The sequence below is a fragment of the Copadichromis virginalis genome, linkage group LG18 (assembly GCF_057382275.1).
Source record: "Copadichromis virginalis isolate Kocher_CV1m ecotype Utaka linkage group LG18, C_Virginalis_male_GT1.1, whole genome shotgun sequence".
NCBI lineage: Eukaryota > Metazoa > Chordata > Actinopteri > Cichliformes > Cichlidae > Copadichromis > Copadichromis virginalis.
In genome coordinates this window covers 30,144,459-30,164,418 of record NC_140635.1, presented here as the reverse complement: position 1 = coordinate 30,164,418, position 19,960 = coordinate 30,144,459, and the positions used below count along the sequence as shown (strand labels likewise).

General features: G+C 42.6%; 1 protein-coding gene across 1 annotated transcript in view; it reads right to left on the bottom strand.

Annotated features, from left to right (window-relative positions):
- Nucleotides 1–19,960, bottom strand: part of cdh24b (cadherin 24, type 2b) — a 158,447-nt gene that overhangs the window by 24,779 nt on the left and 113,708 nt on the right. The window contains exon 6 of the mRNA XM_085438015.1: nt 7,206–7,387. Coding sequence (XP_085294141.1) covers nt 7,206–7,387 — 182 coding nt within the window. The remainder of the gene's footprint in view (nt 1–7,205; nt 7,388–19,960) is intronic.

The following is a 19,960-nucleotide window of genomic DNA, read 5'->3' as shown; positions in this document are numbered from 1 at the left end:
CAAATGCCTTTTTTTCCCCAGTAGATTTCCTTCATTTTATATCACTGAAAATTGACGAATCTCTCCGTCCTACACTGTTTAAATAAAACAAGCAGTTTCAAAACTCAATACTAGGCTTGATTTCCTGACCTTTACAGATATTCACCCAGAAAAGTCAACAAACTGAAAATAATCATTAAATCAGCATCACACACATACATACTTTCTCACTCCTAGTTAGCACTCCCCTCTGCTTCCCCGCCCACACGCTCTACAAGTGTAACCTCGTGTCCTGTGATGCGGCGCTCCAATGGTCTGTTTTGAAATTCAAATTCTATACCTTTTAAAATTTGCTTCACAGTTAGCAGAAATTAATTAGCTAACCTGCATGCAAGACTGGCAATACATAATACATCTCTCCTCAAAGAGGCCGAGCCATAGGCCTGCACGCTTGACTGAGAAAGTGCGCGGTAGTGTGCACGCGCACACTGAGCGTACTGTACAATAACTGCACATTAATGGGCGGCTGAGGCTTCTAATCCCTGAGGAGGTGATTCTCCCTGCCTTCACCGTAGTAGATGTTAAATAAAAAAAAGGTTATGGAAGCCTGTGTGATTCAGGGTGAACACACATGCGAGTGGGTGTCCGCAGCACAGTGTGTATATATATGGTCTCAGCACCCCGCTGTCCTTGGCAGATTGAGTTCCTTTTTGATTTTGTGCATTCTAAATCAAGATCATACATCACATTTGTCTGATGACAAACTCAGCTTTGGACATTTCTGCCAACAAGCACTACTGCAGAGTTGAGAGAACAAAGACTCTCCTAAATCTCCCTTTTGACTTTGTTCTTCCTCTGCTGCCTCCCCATCCCTCTGTCACTTGTCTCGTCTTCTGTCTTATTTCACTCTCAGAGGTCTCGTGTCTTCCCTTTTTCAATTTTTTCTTTTTGTTAAGAAAACTTACAAGCAATACACTGGTCTCTCTTCTTCTTTTCTTTTCCTCCATCTCTCTTTCCTTCTCTCTCTCTTTCCCTGTGAGGAGATTAACACAATCTCTCCTCCGCGTGAGAAAACAAACACAGATAATCCTGGGCACGCTGCTGGCGTGTGACCGAGGATTAGCCAGCCGTTTTAAGTGAGAGCATATGGAAATAATAACTGCAAACTGACACACGCGTGAGCTTGCTTGTCCCCCAGGTAAGGAGGAAATGAAAAGCGCGCAAATAGCAGGCTTACACAGCTCACAGCACCCCCCCATAAACATACCTCAAAAGGAACCTCCTGAATTGGGATGCCGCCAGATTCTTCTTAATGATGTTGTGACATGTTTAGTGTTGCGTCAAGTGATCCCACTTTGTTATACAGATGCTGCTTAATTCAGTATATGTGTAATGAGGTATTTTGAAAACGGGCTATTATGTTATGTTTGTGTTCAGAGTCTCTGGTTTTTTAATGTGTGACCTCAGCTTGCCAGACACACTAGACCCTTTATCACCTGTCTGATTTGCATGTAAAGCACCTCTGCCTATTAGCTGAGTCTTTCTCTTTTCTACTTCTTGCTCCAGTAAATTTCATTCTGATTAGTGGATTGAAAATTCAAGGAAGCTTTAACCAGCAGGCGACCCCCCCGTGAATGTTATCCGCTAGCCATTAGGGGGCACTGCTGCAGAGCAATGTCAAGCAATTCCTAATTCTGAAATTACCTGCTCCTTAGTCTGTGGCCTCACTCGCATGCTGTATCAAAAATCTATTAGCAGGAATGTGTACGTTCATTAGAATCGATGCGTGCGTAAATAGCTGCAGCAAAGCAGCGCTGACCAGCCAGGGAGCAGAGAGGAATAGAATACAGACTATAGAAGAAGAGGAAACTGGAAAGAGGAAATTAGTTTCAAAAAGAGTGAATGGGTTGTTGATGAGTGTATTAGCCTGTGCCTGTTTGCGTCTGGAAATGTGTGTTTCCATGTGTGAATGCAAATGAGGCAGACCTAGGCTGAGTCAGAGCCACAAACAGCACACACTGTCTGACATGGCCTCCAGACACAAAACAGAGCGAGGACGAGGTGAGGGAGCAAGGCAGATATTGGGTGGGGGAGGGCGTGTGTGTGTGTGTTTGCATGTGAGCTTGTGTGTCTCCCGTGCACTGCATTTTCTTTGGACATGTATGGAGATCAGACGGGGAGAGTAACAAGATGCAGAAAGAGGGGGGGGCTGATGATGATGGGAGGAGGAAGAGGAGAGGGGCGACGGGAAGAGTGGAAATAGAGGAGGAGGGAAATCTTTTTATTGCTAGGGGGTGTCTCTGTGGGACTGACAGTAAATAAGCGATGATAAGCAGCTTCAGTCGTCACCCAGACTTACAGGCTGTTAATGACCCAGCTTTCTATGGCGTGTCCCCGCCTAACCCTCGCCCTTTCACAGGGATGTTCTCCTCCTCTCTATTCAAAGGGGCGCCATCCAGAGTCTGATTCTTTGTCCGCGTCCTTCGTTTACGCTCTCTCTCTCTCTCTCTGTCTTATTTTACACACCCCAAATCTCTTCTCCCGTCTCTTTTGACCCCGTTTCCTTCTAATCTGCTGTTAACCCTCCTGCCGCTCCGACCCACCTACCATCATTCTGAGGTAAAGACGCAGCCCTCCCCACCCTCAGATAAGCGATCATTTCTCTGTGTAGCTCTTTTTCTTCAATCTCCAAAGTTTGAACAGGGAGCTGCGAGGTCAAGTGTGTAATATTGATGCATGCCTGTATATCTATATATATGTGTGTGGTTTATTGGTGCTTGTGCAGATGTGCGTGTTCGTTTCTCCGTATCTCTGCCTGTGAGAGAATGCACGCCGTAGATCAGCGGTTAAAGAGATTCAGCCCACAGCAGCGAGATGACCAGCGAGGTCAAGGCCGGCTCTGTGGCAACACAAATTGTTCCACTTGGAAATCCTTCTTTCTCCGGAGGCGCACAGATCATCTCACTCCTCTGTTTAAATTCTTCACACTGTGAAAGCCTTATGACTCTGGGAAACGGACAGCAGGGCATATGAGTCATTATTAACGCAACCCAAACATACGCACGCTTGAAAACACACACACACACACACATTTTGTTTTATTTATTTTTGTTTGTTTCATGAAGTATAAACTGAGGGGGAGCTTAGCGCTAATTTTATGCTTTGTTTGTTTAATTCTATTAATCGTAGCCAATCATACATGATTTCCATTAGTTATGCATGAATTCCCTGAAAGGCTAAATCCTTTTAACCTACTGAAGTCAGATTATTTTAAATTCACATACAGTTTGTGTAACACACCCACCTTTACCCCCCACCTAAATCCCAATACTGCTGGGGCTACAGCTTGTTGTAAATACTCAGGAAATTGTGCCTTGCAGCATCTGTAAATATTCAATATATGTTCCACTTTGTAAGCATTCAGAATTGATCCACATGTAACCTGTGATTATCCAGTTTTATTTAACTGGAACAGCAAGCCTGCTCTAATCTATTCTAATCTATTTCTCTGGTGCCTTTGCAGAGAGAGTAAAGCAGCGCAGAGGAGGCCATGTTGAAATATTAATTGCACTTTTTTTGCCTTGCGTCTGTGGCTGAATCCAGCGCAGCTAATGCTGGAGGTGGGAGGTCTTTAGTGTAATTGTTTACATGTGATTTTCACCATTCACCACATGCTGATGCTCACCTATTCTCCCCAACTCTTCTTCAGTCTGTCTTATTGTCGCCATGCTGTCTCCCCCTCTCCTAATAACTGTACCTCTCTTTTTTATTATTTATTTTTTTCAGCTTTTTTTGTCTGCTTGTCTCTCCGGATGGGTATTTCTAACCTCCTGTGCTTCGCAGCCTATAGCTGAGCTAATTTCTCCATGGCTGTCACTGTGTCTCTCTCCCTGTCTCTTTGCGCATCTCTCTCGGTCGCTTCTTACTCTAACCCCCTTGTTATACCGCACTCTCTGCTGTCACCGCCTCGCAGGACCTCAATTTAACATTCCTCCTTCAGCTCTCCCATCGTTTCTTTCCTTCTTCACCCGCACTCTTTCGCCTTGTTCCCAGGTCCTTGGCTTAGATTTCTTTCTCTTGCACCTCTCACCGTATCCAGTCCTTGCTCTACCTCGGCGCGTCTCTTCAAAGGAACTTGGAAATCCTGCTCTACACGCCACCTCTGGGTGCGGATTGTTTTTAACGAATCCTGCAAACCCAAGGCTGAGAACTGACACAATGATAAATTCACAGAAATTTCAAGTGTTTACATGCGCACGCATACACCGGTATGCACACCTGCATGGCTTCCAATACACCAACCAAAGCATTTGTGCAGTCAGGCACTCACCAGCAAAAATAAAAACAACATCAATTTTGGAATACAAATAGCTTTTTTTTCTGTTTTGTTTTGTTGTTGTTTTTTCTGCAGATTTAGCCAGATTGCAGTTTGCATTTCCCAAAAACGACGTGAAAAGGTTTCAGAAGCTTCGTGTGCATTTGCAAAGATTTTTCATGGAATTTAATGGCACAAAGTGTGCAGACTTTTACATCCAGTTATCTAAAATATAAAAATTCTAATTTACTCCCAGCAAATACAAACCAAGCTCCCATAAGGGAACTTCCCAAAGGGATACAGTGGAATAACTGGCCAAGTATTATGAGCCCACTCTCACGCATCCTCCAATATCCTCGAGAGGATTAAAAGTTGGTCCAGCAATTCACGACCAGAAAGAAAACCGCATTGTCCAGCTAAAAGATGGATTCTCCTCTCCAGCACTCTGGCATAGAACTCACCAGGTTGGCTGAGGAGTGTGACAAATTTTGAAGAAATAGCTTTAGCGCTACCATAAAGTCAAACATGCTACAACCAAACAAAAACCTCATCCTGGTGACGGGGGTTCTCACAGACCCCAGAGGCAAAATGTCTGTCACATCTTAGAAATGCTTTGATCTATTGCTCCAGTTTGTCACTATTTGGCCAATCAGTTTGTGACTCATTGTTTCCTGCTATCTGCTGTGACTAGTGCTTTTTTAAACATTCAAATGTACTGGGGTCCTGGGGGATCGCAGTCAAAAGCACCCATTTCTGCCTATGCAGTTTTAATAGATGGAACTAATTGAGCCCTATTTAGTGTAGAAGTGCTCTGTCAGTCATTCTGAAAGAGAGACACACAGACAGTCTGAGCATACAATGAGCCATAGCATGTACTATAGCTGCCTGTATATGGCATTTGTTTTGCATTATGTACAATTAAAAAGAGCATTGCTGTTTGTATTATTACTAGTAGTAATTTAATTTCTTTACTAAATAGTAAACTACTGAGATCATCTTCTGCGTACCTTGGTTATTTGAGTTACTGATGCCTTCCTATCAGCTTGAAGCAGTCTGGCCATTCGCCTCTGGCCTCTCTCTCACTGGATCAGCAGTTACTCAGACACGCTGATATATCAGCAGAAGTGAGCTGTTTGTTGATATATCTGTGTCAGCCTTTTTAATGGACAGTAAATAAAAATTTTAAGACAGATGGGAGAAACACCCTTCAACCATGTGGTAGTGTTGATGTTGAATAGTGCCAGAGGGAACTGCAACCGTCCCAGTTGCCAATACATGCTTGGAAATCCATAAACACAGGACAATAAAAAGTATATTTTTAAAATGCATATGGCAAGTTGCTGTATCCTGTGCCTTGTATCCTCATACGGATACACTAAAGGGATATATCCATCTGCAGCCTGCATTAAAAAAAAACATCTGGGAAGGATTCTTGCTGGGGTTAAAAAGGAGACTGTATATAAAGAATAGATGTAACAACTGCAACCTCTCATTTTAAAGCCTCAACTTGAGCATTTTTGGCTGTTGCAATCCCATTTTTATTAAAGCAGACATGAACCATGAATCCCTGAGTGAGAGATGGTTCTGACTGATAAACCAAAGACAGCATGTTCATACAGTGATGTCTAGACAATCACAAGCTAACCATCCGCTAAGGCAAACCCTGCTTTATTATCTAATTTATTCTGTAAATAAGACCATCATTTACAAAAATGAACACCAGCATCAACTTAAGTTGATGAATGGCGTCTATGTAGACAACTGGGTTCCTTTTTGTTAATAAAATAAAATATCTCTTTTTTCAAATGTATCTGTGGCATCGCTGTGGCTTAATTTCATGTAACCAATCAAAAATCAGATGTGGTAGGATTCACGCTGGTTACACGACTCATCACCCTGATAACCAAGAAAATGAAGGAGAGGCTTGTGCTGTGATATGCAGTTAATACAGCTATTTTAACACAAACCATGATTTTTTTATAGTATATCACAATATACATCCATCCATTCTCTTCCGATTATCCAGTTTTAGGGTCGGTGGTGGGCTGGAGCACATCCCAGCTGTCACAGGGCAAGATATTTAAATGACATCCATATAGACTGCATTTGCATGGCTAATGATCTGTTCTATCATTTGTGCATGATAGCATTTTTCCAACTGAACTCAAAATAGAAAGCCAGAGCCTTATTGATTCTCTTGTACATGCAAATGCTCTGCAATTCATGCAAGGATGTGCTAAAAGGCCGGAGACAAACCGCCTCGAAAAAATGACACTCAACTGCAAGCATTTGCATTTGGATGTGTCACGCTTTGGATTGAGTTTTGCGGAGATATTTCATTATGTTTGCTTTAAACAGATGGACGTGCTGATAAAAAGAGGCTGATTCGCAGTGAGTGGAATCAAGCTGGAGATTCATTTGTCAAAAAACCCAACAATACACTCTTCCTCGACGGGAGACAAATAAGGAAAACAGGTAAGAAGAATGCAGCTCAGCTGTATTAAAGTCCTCGCTGAAAGGGCTGTTCAGTGATGAATTGTGTGAGTTTATATAGCATTATTGTTTAGTTCCAGGTAATTCCAGGTTAATAGGCTTAGGCAGCATGTTGTTAGCTGTGCTTCGACTCATAGGCAAAACAAAACTGTTCTCCACAGACCGGCCTACACTACCCGTGTCATCGTCTGTCCTCCCCCTCATCATCTGTTTCCTGTCTCCTTTGCTGCCTTTTACCTTTACAAAATGACTCCATATGTGCGCTCTTTTACTGCTCATTCTTCTAGCTCTGGTTTTCTCCTCCTCAGCCACTATCTGTGGTAACCTTTACGAAACCCTTCCCTCCTCTCCTGCCCACTCTTTCATCAATATCTCCCTCCATCTGTCCACCCCTCATTCTCTGTCATCCTTCATTCACCTTGTTGAGCGTGATGACCGCCTCTTGGTTCAGTCCGGTGATATTGAACGTGTCCCCGCTCTCCCCCTCCAGGATGGTATATTCCAGCTTGGCGTTCTCACCCAGGTCAGCGTCCATTGCGGAGATGCGTCCTATCTCAGCGCCCGGGATGGCCAGCTCGGAAACGGAGAAGGACCACATACCTGGGGAGAGACACGCAACGGCACATATTAGAGGAGCACTGTCATTTCATTAGCTCTGATACGCTTCATTTGTCAGTTAAACATTTAATTTTGTCTTTTGAAGTGTATTCAAATTGCTGTTCCCCACCTGCGCTGAGCCAATATTTACAACATTTTGCTGCGATAAGACAGCGTTTAAATTAAAAGAAGTGAGAGAATGAAGGAGAGAGATAAAAGCAGAGTGTGCATTTGAGCGCTCCGCACAGATATTATTAAAAGACAGGTAGAATATGGCCAGAAAACCTACTGTTAAAAAAAAACTAAATTAAAAGAGCCTAAGATTTAAAAAAACAGAAGGGTTTAAGGAGATAAAGAAAAAGAAAAGATTAAGAGACAGTTAAGAGAAGCTGCTCTGGCTCTCTGAGTTGTCCATTCATTCCTTCTGCTGAGACATATTAATCAAGATAACAGGCTCGTTCATGTGTGCTGGTTTATGTTTAGCTGTCAGCCCATTAAAGCAGGACATTATCAGTCCTTTTGCTGGCTTTGCAGTTTACATAATATGTTCCTCTTCTCATCCATCGGGCACACCTACCGGTATGTGATAAAAGCATGGAGGACCCAAAAAACTGATATTTCTATAGAAAAAGCAGACGCACATGCACTTAAATTCAAATAGCACCTTTGTCCTAGCACGCACACAGTGGCCACCGACAAGAATAAGTGAGGTAGGGGAGATAGAAAGTGAGTGAAGGGAAAAGGTAAGATATCACCATTTGGCACACAACAGAGCTGTTATCAGCTCAGCTAAAGCTAAAGGAATCAGATAGACCTGTAAATGTGAGCGAGAACAACATCACACAAACACACTGGCTGACGGAATAAAAGATAGCCCACCCCTGACAAGTGTCTGGTCCCACAACACGCAATCTGAAGAATTCGGCAAATTTGACAACATCACAGTGAGACAAACTTGTGAGGTTATGTGACTTTGTGGATCGGGATTACAGACATCAAAGTCTTTTATCCATGGAAACCAACGTTATTTCTCACCGTGTTTGTTGTCTTACCAAGTCTCTTAATATCAAATCTGTAATGTGGGCTTCCGTACTAGTAATTGCAGTACTCTCCCTCCAACAAGTCCTCCAAGTTAAAGTCAGATAAAACAGGCTTGTGAAACCTCAACAACAAAGCTTCTCTGAGATAAGTTGATGCAAATATAACAAGGTTTAAGTTGGTTTTATAACAACAGCAACAACAACAAACTTTATTCATATAGCACATTTAAAACCAATGGTGTACCAAAGTGCTTAATAATAATGAAACCAGCAAAGGTGTACTCTCAGTGGCAAGGGAACAATAAGAGAACAGCACCACCAAGGCTGGAGACGGAGCAATACGGGAAGAGCATATGGGAGAAGGATGCAACCCATAACGGCAATGCTCAGTGGCTGGTGGATCTGAGGGCAGACCACAGCGACCTCCCTGAACAGGGTCCAGTAACCATCACAGTGGCAGATATCCAAGAAAGGGTCTCCAGTATGAAGAGTTGGACAGCACCAGGGCCCGACATGGTTCACGCCTACTGGCTGAAGAAGCTGACTGCACTCCACGAGCGTCTGGCAGCACAAATGAACCAGCTGCTAGTTAACGAGAGACACCCGGAATGGCTAACTGAAGGCCGGACGGTCCTGATCCCCAAGGACCCCAAGAAGGGACCGGTCCCCTCCAACTACCGACCAATAACCTGCCTCAGTACTACATGGAAGCTCCTGTCAGGCATCATATCGGCTAAGATGAACAGGCACATGGGTCAATACATGAGCGGGACACAGAAAGGAATTGGCAAGAATACCAGAGGTGCAAAACACCAGCTACTGGTAGACAGAACAATCAGCCGAGACTGCAAGACCAGACTGACCAACCTGTGCACTGCCTGGATTGATTACAAGAAGGCCTATGACTCAATGCGCCACAGCTGGATACTGGAATGCCTAGAATTGTACAAGATCAATGGGACCCTAAGAGCCTTCATCAGGAACTCAATGGGGATGTGGCGTACAACACTAGAGGCCAACTCCAAGCCCATAGCACAAGTTACCATCAAGTGCGGGATCTACCAAGGAGATGCTCTGTCCCCACTGCTGTTCTGCATAGGCCAGAACCCCCTCAGTGAGATCATTAACAAGACTGGCTACGGATACCGACTACGGAACGGAGCAGTTGTCAGCCACCTCCTGTACATGGATGACATCAAGCTGTATGCCAAGAGTGAACGAGACATCGATTCACTGATCCACACTACCAGGCTATACAGCAATGACATTGGAATGTCGTTCGGACTGGAGAAGTGTAGTCGGATGGTAACAAAGAGAGGGAAGGTAGTCAGAACTGAGGGGATTGAACTACCAGAAGGCAACATTGCAGACATAGAGGACAGTTACAAGTACCTGGGGATCCCGCAGGCAAATGGGAACCATGAAGAGGCCGCTAGAAAGGCTGCAACCACCAAGTACCTGCAGAGGGTCAGGCAAGTCCTGAGGAGTCAGCTGAATGGTAAGAACAAGATCCGGGCCATCAACACATACGCCCTGCCCGTGATCAGGTACCCTGCTGGGGTAATAGGCTGGCCAAAGGAGGAGATAGAAGCCACTGACATAAAGACAAGAAAGCTCCTGACCATGCATGGAGGGTTTCACCCCAAGTCCAGCACCCTGAGGCTGTACGCTAAGCGGAAGGAAGGGGGCCGGGGACTGGTGAGTGTCAGCACCACAGTCCAGGATGAGACAAGGAACATCCAAGAATACATTGGGAAGATGGCCCCAACTGACCGAGTGCTCAGTGAATACCTCAGGCAGCAGAAACCCAAGAAAGAGGAGGGAGACGAGGAACCATCATGGAAGGACAGGCCCCTGCATGGTATGTACCACCGGCAGATAGAGGAGGTGTCTGATATCCAGAAATCCTACCAGTGGCTGGACAAAGCTGGACTGAAAGACAGCACAGAGGCACTAATCATGGCAGCACAAGAACAAGCTCTGAGTACAAGATCCATAGAGGCTGGGGTCTATCACACCAGGCAAGACCCCAGGTGCAGGCTGTGTAAAGATGCCCCAGAGACAATCCAGCACATAACAGCAGGGTGCAAGATGCTAGCAGGCAAGGCATACATGGAACGCCATAACCAAGTGGCCGGCATAGTGTACAGGAACATCTGTGCCGAGTATAACCTAGAAGTCCCGAGGTCAAAATGGGAGATGCCCCCAAGGGTGGTGGAGAATGACCGAGCTAAGATCCTGTGGGACTTCCAGATACAGACGGACAAAATGGTGGTGGCTAACCAACCGGACATAGTGGTGGTAGACAAACAGAAGAAGACAGCCGTAGTGATCGATGTAGCGGTTCCGAATGACAGCAATATCAGGAAGAAGGAACACGAGAAGCTGGAGAAATACCAAGGGCTCAGAGAAGAGCTCGAGAGGATGTGGAGGGTGAAGGTAACGGTGGTCCCCGTGGTAATCGGAGCACTAGGTGCGGTGACTCCCAAGCTAGGCGAGTGGCTCCAGCAGATCCCGGGAATAACATCGGAGATCTCTGTCCAGAAGAGCGCAGTCCTGGGAACAGCTAAGATACTGCGCAGGACCCTCAAGCTCCCAGGCCTCTGGTAGAGGACCCGAGCTTGAAGGATAAACCGCCCGCAGGGGCGTGCTGGGTGTTTTTTTATATATATATATATATATATATATATATATATATATTACTTGTTCAGTTATTCAGGTTTTCCCAAGGCAATTTCAAGACACTGTTACAGAAACAGCAATCTTAAATCTGAAGGTACACTGTGTTTTCAGAACATTTCAGTTAACACCATGATGTTGCTAATTTAATAACAGATTAACATTGTCATTTTTGAAGAAACTAGTTTTGGCAGGAGATGATATGACAAATGCTACTGAAACAGCAGACAGATGCATTATGTGCTGCATGTGCGGCCTCTAAATGTTTGCTTTACTTTTCTTCTGTAAAGATATCGTAGAGCTATTCTCACATCAACTGTTCTCACAGTACAAACCAATTTGAACTAATGGTATCAAGCTGAGAGAACATTTATTCAAGACTTCGCACAAGTTTTTTGCAAAATGCAGAGATTTCCATCCAGTGTTCATGCTTTGTTAGTTCTTAGTCGCCCTCAGAATGCTTCTATTCTTCCAGCATTGGGATTTACTGCCCATGGAAGAAGAGGTAGGGATGGCACAGGCATACCCTCAGAAAGACAACAAGAAACATCACAAGACACTCGTGGACCTGGAGCCCACAAGAATTTGTCACTGGCCTATGCTGCAAGGAGGGCAAAGGGCCCTGAGAGCTACATGAAACATGTAGCTTGTCACCTTTTTCAGGTAACACAAATCTTAAGACCTCCTGGGAGGCATTGAGAGGAAAACACATTCTTTCGCTGCCACAAGCCTGATTCAAGGATTCAAATTTTTGAGCAGCATTAGAAAAAAAATGATGCAATTCTTAAATTCTTAAAATGTTTTGAACTGCACATTGTTACAGAAGCACAGGATATTTTTATTCCTATATGTATCCTGTATCTGAGTAACTGATGCATGAGAAGGATAGCTAATTTGTCCTTCCGTGGGCTTTACAGTAGGTAAAAAAAACCAATTCATCACAAATAGTTCTCATTTTCTTTACTTGTATTTTATTTTTCATGGGTTTATGATTATCACCTCGGGGTACACCACAGGCTGGGTCTTGATGGTGCTTTGATAAGGTTTACACCCTCAAATGTTTTGGAAGGGCCAAGCAAAGCCACAGGCTGAAGCATTTCTGTCTCGCTGTGCCGCTGTGAAACATTAAAAGCAATAAATAGTTAATTGCGAGTGCTTATGGTTTCATTCAACTATAAGCACGGCGGTTAGCACACGTCACACTTTTTTTAAGTATAATTTTTTCACTTCATTCAAGTACATTTTCATTTACTGACCCTTTTGAATTTGAACATTTGCAAGAGAAAGCACATTTTTAAGAGAGCTGTCATGTAGCTGTGGCTGCATCATGTATCATCATGTAGAGCTCCTTGGCTCTGACTACTAACTTTCGTTGCCTTTGTTGTGGTGCAACTGGTGCATTTGTCTAGATTATGTTTTCTTTTCTTTTTAACTTAGTTAGGCCCCCAGTCACACAGACATAGGGATAAGTTGGAAACCACCTGGCAACAACTGGTTGTCAAGGAAAAATGAGTATCCCCTTGCTTGTTAGTCAGGGGTTGCAAGAGGTTGCTTGCTGTCACTAGGTGAAACTAGCCATTGTGACATATGCGGTGCTGCACTGAGAGCCTCCTATGGCTGCTAGCATAGCCTCAGTTGTGCCTGTTTTTTAAGGAACACACAAACTTGTCTGCAAGCACGTGGCAACTATTTGCCAAGTGGTAGTGAAACTGTCAAGAGTGGGATGGAAAACCACTCACCACTCATCTACAAAGTAAAAGCTGTGTCCTTTAAAACATGTTAGTGGTAAGGCACAACTTTTACTTTGAAGGTGAACATTCCCCATCTCCAGTTTGTGTTGCATTTTTTTTTTTGAGTGGTTATTTAGTGAGTGTTTGCAGACAAGTCAGTTTTTTCTATGCAAACCACAGGCAACTATGCGCAGTACTGCCAATTTTGGTACTGATCCGATACCAAGTAAATAGAGGTCCAGTATACAGACACCAATTACATTACATAGGTAGCATATAATTGGAAATCAGTGTGTCATCATTTATAAGAAACATGAAAATCAATATAAGTTTGCATATTCTGAACACATTTTAATGACCGCTAAATCACTGATTTTACTTTTGACAATAATTAGTTAACACAATAAAAAAGGACCAGTTTTTCTTGTGTTTTGAAACTGTGTGTGTTCTTGAAGCCCCGGACTATAACTGTACCTATCTCTAAAGCACTTTTAAGTGCTATGAGATATTAAAAAATAGATGTGACGGTCGATACTATCTGTCAACACTGACATTTTTCATAGTGTATGTCTGTGGTGTATTTTCATCAAAAAACAAAACAGAAGACAGAAACAAAGTATTGATCCTATTGAGGTTGTATCAGTCCCACAACAGTACCAGCATTGGTATTAGTACTATCGATATTTCGATCAATCCACCCTCCTCTCAACCAACCAAGTTACAGTTACACTGAGGTTTTTGGTGCCCCACCCTCTTTATTATTCACTTCACCCAGAGCAACGAACACTGCATTATTTCCTTAGTGATTGAAGTTCGCAGGAAGTTATTCTTTCACTGTCATTGTGAAAAACACACAATAAAATTATTTGCTGTCCCAGTCAGTGCAAAGAAAGCAATCTAACTATTCTGGAAAAAATACAAATAAAAAGAATTACCTGTAAACGCAGTACAAACAGTACAAAAATATAAACAAATAGATATGTACAGCTATCTATCTGTGTGTGTGTGTGTGCGCGTGCTTGAACCATTACTAAATGCACAAGCTGAAGATTGTACAGGTTAGTGAAAAGGTGACATACCAATGTCATCTATTGTTTATTATGAATTATTGCAACAGCCCTGGGATATCTGCTGTTCTTCAGTCTGTTTGTTTTAGTGTTTGTTGTTCCGTACCACCTTCCTGAGGGCAACATCTGGAACAGGCGCCATGCTGGGTGGGATGCATCCTTCACATCACCTGTTCCAGCTGTCACCCTCAGGAACGCAGTAAGGGACTGCAAAAGCTCAAAACTGAGGCTGTAATTGTTGCTTTTTTTCTTTGTATTTGTGGTCCTTTGTATTTATTTAGGTCCACACTCAGAACATTATTACTGTTGCAACAACAATATAGGTAAAAAGTAAAAACTATCCAAATGCTTGTCCAGCAGTAATGCATGCAATATATTTTCATCACTTAAATGTGGATGATTTACTAAATAACTGAAGTTGTGTGGATTTATAACAGTTGGTTCATATACAAAATGCCTTTGACTAATTACCTTTTTGTCTTGACGTTGCTCCCACTTCACTACTTTGTTGTCTGAAGGGACAGATGGAAACTCTTTTCTGCATAAAATGAACAGCGCTGCAAATTAGCAGTGACAGAACAAGGAGTCACCCTCTCTGTGTCATCTATCTGCGAGATAAGTTATTCAGGGCTGTTTCAGACTCAACTCAATCAGTCAGGGGAAATGTAACCTTAGATCACATATTAAAATATTTAAAGCTACAGATTCGGCAGGGGTAAAATAAAAAAATTAAATTAATGACCCTGTCATTTGACAAAGAGTTGTCAAATTAAGACTCAACATTGTAAAGCCACAGTAACACAGAGAGGAAAGAAATTCTCTAAAAACACAGCAGCCAAGATGGATTTGATGAGATTAGAGCAAACTCTTTCTTGATCAAGATGAAACCACAGTGAATCAAACACTTTCCCATTTTTCACTGAGCTGCCTTTCAAAGTAATATATTTTTTTCTTAGCTATGATCTCCACACCTACCTGGTTAGACCGTGTTAATTCCTTCTGATTGGAATCCTGCACCTCGACGGCACTCGTTTAATATTAGCTTATTTGCGCAGTTCTTCTGCGCCCGCTGCTGTAATGGTCTGGGAGATTCTCAGTGGAGATTATATAACGGCACAAATGAAACAGCTTCACAGAAATTCAAAAGGAAGTTGGTTTTTTTTCATGGTTAAATAGTGGTTAGCTGTTAGCTAGCACCACAGACTTTTCTCTGCACACATAACAAGCAGTAAATGTGACAGACGCATTAAGCTCACTGCTGGCCTTATGGCTCTAAAGGGCCATGAACTGGCCCCATTGCCATATGCTGCTCTCCAAGCTGCTCTTTACCCACTTTTATACTTTCCTTCATTTACCTCCCAGTGAACAATTGCTTCCTCTGCCTCTCTCTCTCCATCTTCCAGAGTTTACTCAAGATTCTTTCAAGGAGTGCTTCACACAGCTGATATCTGTGATATACCTGATGTGATAGCTCTTTCCAATGTACTTACTATAATATATAGACTAACAGCTTTGTTATAGAAAAAATAAATAGTCGATTGATTTAAGATCAATTTAAAGTGCTAAAAAGAACTCCCAGTTACATGTCCTCCCACAGTGTCTTAATACGCATCACTCTTTACATACCAGAATGTAACTATGTCTACATGACTACGCAGTCATTTTTCTCTCCCAAATTCCCTACATTATTTTATTTTGAAAATTAAATGGATCTTCATTGTCGAAAGCAATGAAGTGCAAACGATTCAAATCATGTAAAAGGAAACTTTTCTCGCAACTCCGTCTCATCAAAATGACATTTACACTCTGAATGGAAAGAGCAAACATGTTCTGAGAGGGGAAAACGCAGTTCTGCCCTTATTTTGTTTCATCAACATAACTGAGAGACACTGTTAATTAGTATTTCCGCCTCAAAAAGTCTCAAAATGCTGAAACGTGTTTCTCTTTCATTTATTGCTTTTGTGTTGATTATATTTGTCACAGTTGCACAAACAGCCTGTTTAGGTTTAGGGAAAGATCGTTGTTGTGGTTTGTTACTGAAAAAGTCAACAGTGACATATGAAGCGTGAAACAGGGTGTTGTTCGATGTTCTGATAATGAGCATTTGATTAGCATACATATATATATATATACATATTATTAGAAAGGAACAAAAAACCTGTGAAAGAAGTAGCTTGTTCTGAGGAACCTCCTGCATCTCTGCATGCAGAGATTTTAGCCTCTGTTTACTGTAATTTTACTGTAATTTTACTGCTTTGGTTCACTCTTACTGCTCTCACTGTTCCTTTTTAGGAGTTAAAATATAAAAAAGTAAAATCATTACCTGTGTTGGCAAGGACAAAGAGTCAAACTGCTGACCTTGGCATCAAAAAAAAAAGAAGTGTTTTCCAGCCCAGGCCACCATCGCTAATGCAATTTCTGCTCTCTGTGTTGGCAAATTAAGGTTATTTTCGAGATGTGGACCAAAAGTGTTACATGACAAGTAGATAGCTTAAAATGCATTGACGTGACAGGCAGGCAAAACGTCCCTTCAAGCGGTGCGCGATGATTTAAACGTCAAGCTTCCTGTTGCTTACAGTTTTTTCTGATTGCTTAAACCCTAACTGTGATTCCTGTAGCACAATCTCTAAAACTATTCAGACTTATAGCAAAACCACTCACTGAGTTTGCAAAACTAAAAGCACAAAAACTGCTTTGCACTCAGTTTGCAATTTTGTAACACACACTTTGCAAAACTGTAGGCACAATTCACTGCACAACACTAAATTACCAAATTTCCAACACACTCCTAGCAAAAGTATACACATGTATGGCTATCATTAACACTAATTTGCCAACTGTCTGGCACACTTTCACATGTCAAAACTTTCTTAGATAATTAGTTCACTTTGCAATCAGCCTAAGCACTATAATACAGGTAAGCTGTGTGTGCAGAGTACAATGGAGGGAGCAGAAAGAGTGAGAAGTAGAGGAGGCCGAGGAAGAGGACGTGGAGGTGAAGAAGTAGGATGAAGAGGACGACAAGGACAAGGAGGAGCAAGAGGAAGACGAGGAAGGGGGAGAGGAAGGGTAGGAAGAGTAAGAAATAGAATTGCTGATGACATCAGAGCTACAATAGTGGACCATGTAATCAACCGTGGAATGACCCTGAGGGTAGCTGGCCAACGGGTCCAGCCTAACTCGAGCCGCTACACTGTAGCAAGTACCATAAGGACATCTTGAAATGAGAATCGGTTAGTACAGTCACTTCGCACTAAGATCTGTAGCACTGCCATATGCCAATGAGAAACACACCAATACCATTGATGTAAAAATACTGAAATTGTACTTTACAGAATTGCTAGATGACCAGATGCTGGGGCAGAGGAAGCATGTTCACTGCAGACCAAGTAACCCATATAGTCATTATGGCGACTGCAAATAATCCTATACTTGGAAATGAACACTTGTGTTTGTTTTGATGTGTTTGAATAAACACCAGTACTTGAAGTTTGGATCCCTCTATGCTTATGGATCTATGACAGCAGTATGAGCTCAAACTGACATAGCCTACCTTGTGCACAGAGAAAGCAAAAGCCAGATGTGTTTTGTATTCATACCATCAGTGTGCAGTTGGCGCATTGTGTGCTTAGTAGATGATGGCTTGTGTGTACTGTTTGATACGGAAACACCATTTTTACGAAGGTGTGAAGAGTTAATCTAGCTGTGTTTGCTTTTGCAAGAGAACTACAATGTTTTGATGATTGGGTGACAGGTTTTCTTATTTGTGTGAAGAGTTTTGCAAAATTAGCCAATAGTTACAAAAAATGTGCTTAAGCAATCAGAAAAAACTGTAATAACACAAAAACGAAACGGCGGGCCAATAATTCAACAAATTCAAATTGGAGCTGTCCTCTCCTATGATGAAGAAGAAAGAACGTGATCAGGTTAACGTTTTTACAAAAAAGATTTATCTTGGATTTTAAAAACCCAACTCATTTCAAATTTAAGTGCCTATGTCGTTTTGGAGTTAAATCACCACCCTGCAGCAACCACGTCACTATTTGTGGAGGAATGTTATGAATTTCTCTTTTAAATCTGTGAGTTTCTGGTTGGACTCTCACTGTGAGTACTTTATGTGTATTTCTGTGTATATATTTGGAATGTCATCAGAAATAGGTTGCATGTAATTGCCAATTTGACTCCTTCAATCACAAACTGATGGCAGACCGACTCTGTCTTGTTGCTGTTTTGTCATCTTAATGCACCAAAGTCTCTTTGAAGATGGTGGCTGACCGTGAGTAGTTGCAAACCTGGTCCCCATCTTCAAAGGAGCCATTCAGAGGTAACAAGACTGCAAGAAGTAGCTGAGGTCAGGACTCTTTCCCATCAACCTGTGAAGATTCTTTCTGTATAGACCCCCCTTTGTGCACGAGGGCACTGATGTGTTGAAACAAGAAACATGGAGCCTTCCCAAAATGTTGCAAGAAAGTTGGATTCAGAAAAAAAACCCTGCACACAACAAACCTGTAGTCGCAGTAATTTTGGCAGTGTCCAACCATTGTTTTTACCTGTTTTTACCTACTGTGGTTGAAGCATTAGGCTGTTAATCAAAGTTTGAGCTAGGTAGGTTTCCTTAACAAAGCAAGTTTTCATATCACATCATAACTAGGGATGGGTACCGGTATCCGGTGCCAGACATAAACGGTAGTAACCAGACCGAAAACCAGCGCACATTTCGGTGCTTTATTTCGGTGCTTTTTTTCCTGAAATGTCATACACTTTGGATTCTAGCCAATCATTTTACCTTTCCAAGGATAGTAGGCGGGCCCAGGTACGTACGTTCTTTTAGAGCAGAGCTACAGATTAAAAATGCCCAAGGCAAAGCGGTCAAATCTGGCTGTACTTCACAGCAAAAGATGCAAACTCAGCAGCCTGTAACAAGTGCTTTAAGGTGATACGGTGCAAAAGAGGTAACTCCTCGAATCTGATGAAACACCTGGCGACGTATAGCATTTTGTTAAAAGCCGAGAAATGCGCCGTGTTTGATAGCTTGCTGCAAGACCTCACACCAGGCACATCTACTGCGGGTGGGTTGCCTGTTATCGGACCCGGAGTTAGCAACACCCCCCAATAACCCGAAGAGTAGAGTCCTGGCCCCTAGCCCTGCCAGTGTAGCAGAAATGATGAGGATGATGATGGCAGCAGCAGCCGTTCTTTTCTGCGTGAGTAGCTTAATGTTGTCCGTGTGTAATTTACGTTGAGTAGGCTAACCACGTTATTAAATTAATGCATGTAAGGTGAACTAGCAAACACCGTCGTAGTCACATGCGGCTGTCTTCTTGTTTGATGGCAGATACTCCCTTCACCCTGGGCAAAAAGGCTAAAATGACCAAAGAAAAAGTGGAAAACAGTTAAACATGAGAGGTTTTTGGACAAAGTTTGTGTTTTTTCCATTGTTTAAGCACTGCTTCCAGCCAAGAGTGATACCATATATTCCCTATAGCTGCAGAAAAGGCTAACATTGTTATCTTTTTACAAAAAAACAGCTGAACATGAGAGGTTTTTGGACCAATTTTGTGTTCTCCATTCTTTAAGCACTGGTTCGAGCACCGTTTAAGCACCGGCACCGTTTCAAAAGTACAGATTTGGTACTGGTATCGGATAAAACCTAAACAATACCCATCCCTAATCATAACATACTATTTTTGCAACAGTTTGAGAAAGCTCCATGTTTCTCCTTTCAATGCAGAGGTGCCTTTCTGCACAGGCAGGTCCATAAAGAAAGAATTTTCCCAGGTTGATGGGAAAGAGTCCTGACCTCAGCACCTTCCAGCATAGGATGAATTAGAGCACTGACTGTGGGTCAGGCCTTATCAAAAACCATCAGTGCCTGACCTCACTAATGCAGTTGTGGCTGAATGGGAGCAATTTCCTGCAGCCAGGTTCCTCAGTTTGGCTGAAAGCCTTGCTTGAGGAGCGGAGGATGTTACAGCAGGGTGATAAAGCTCGCACATACTGTACAGTTGTTCTATTAGGTGTTTACTTGTTGAATAACCTGCAACAGTGAAACATTCCCGA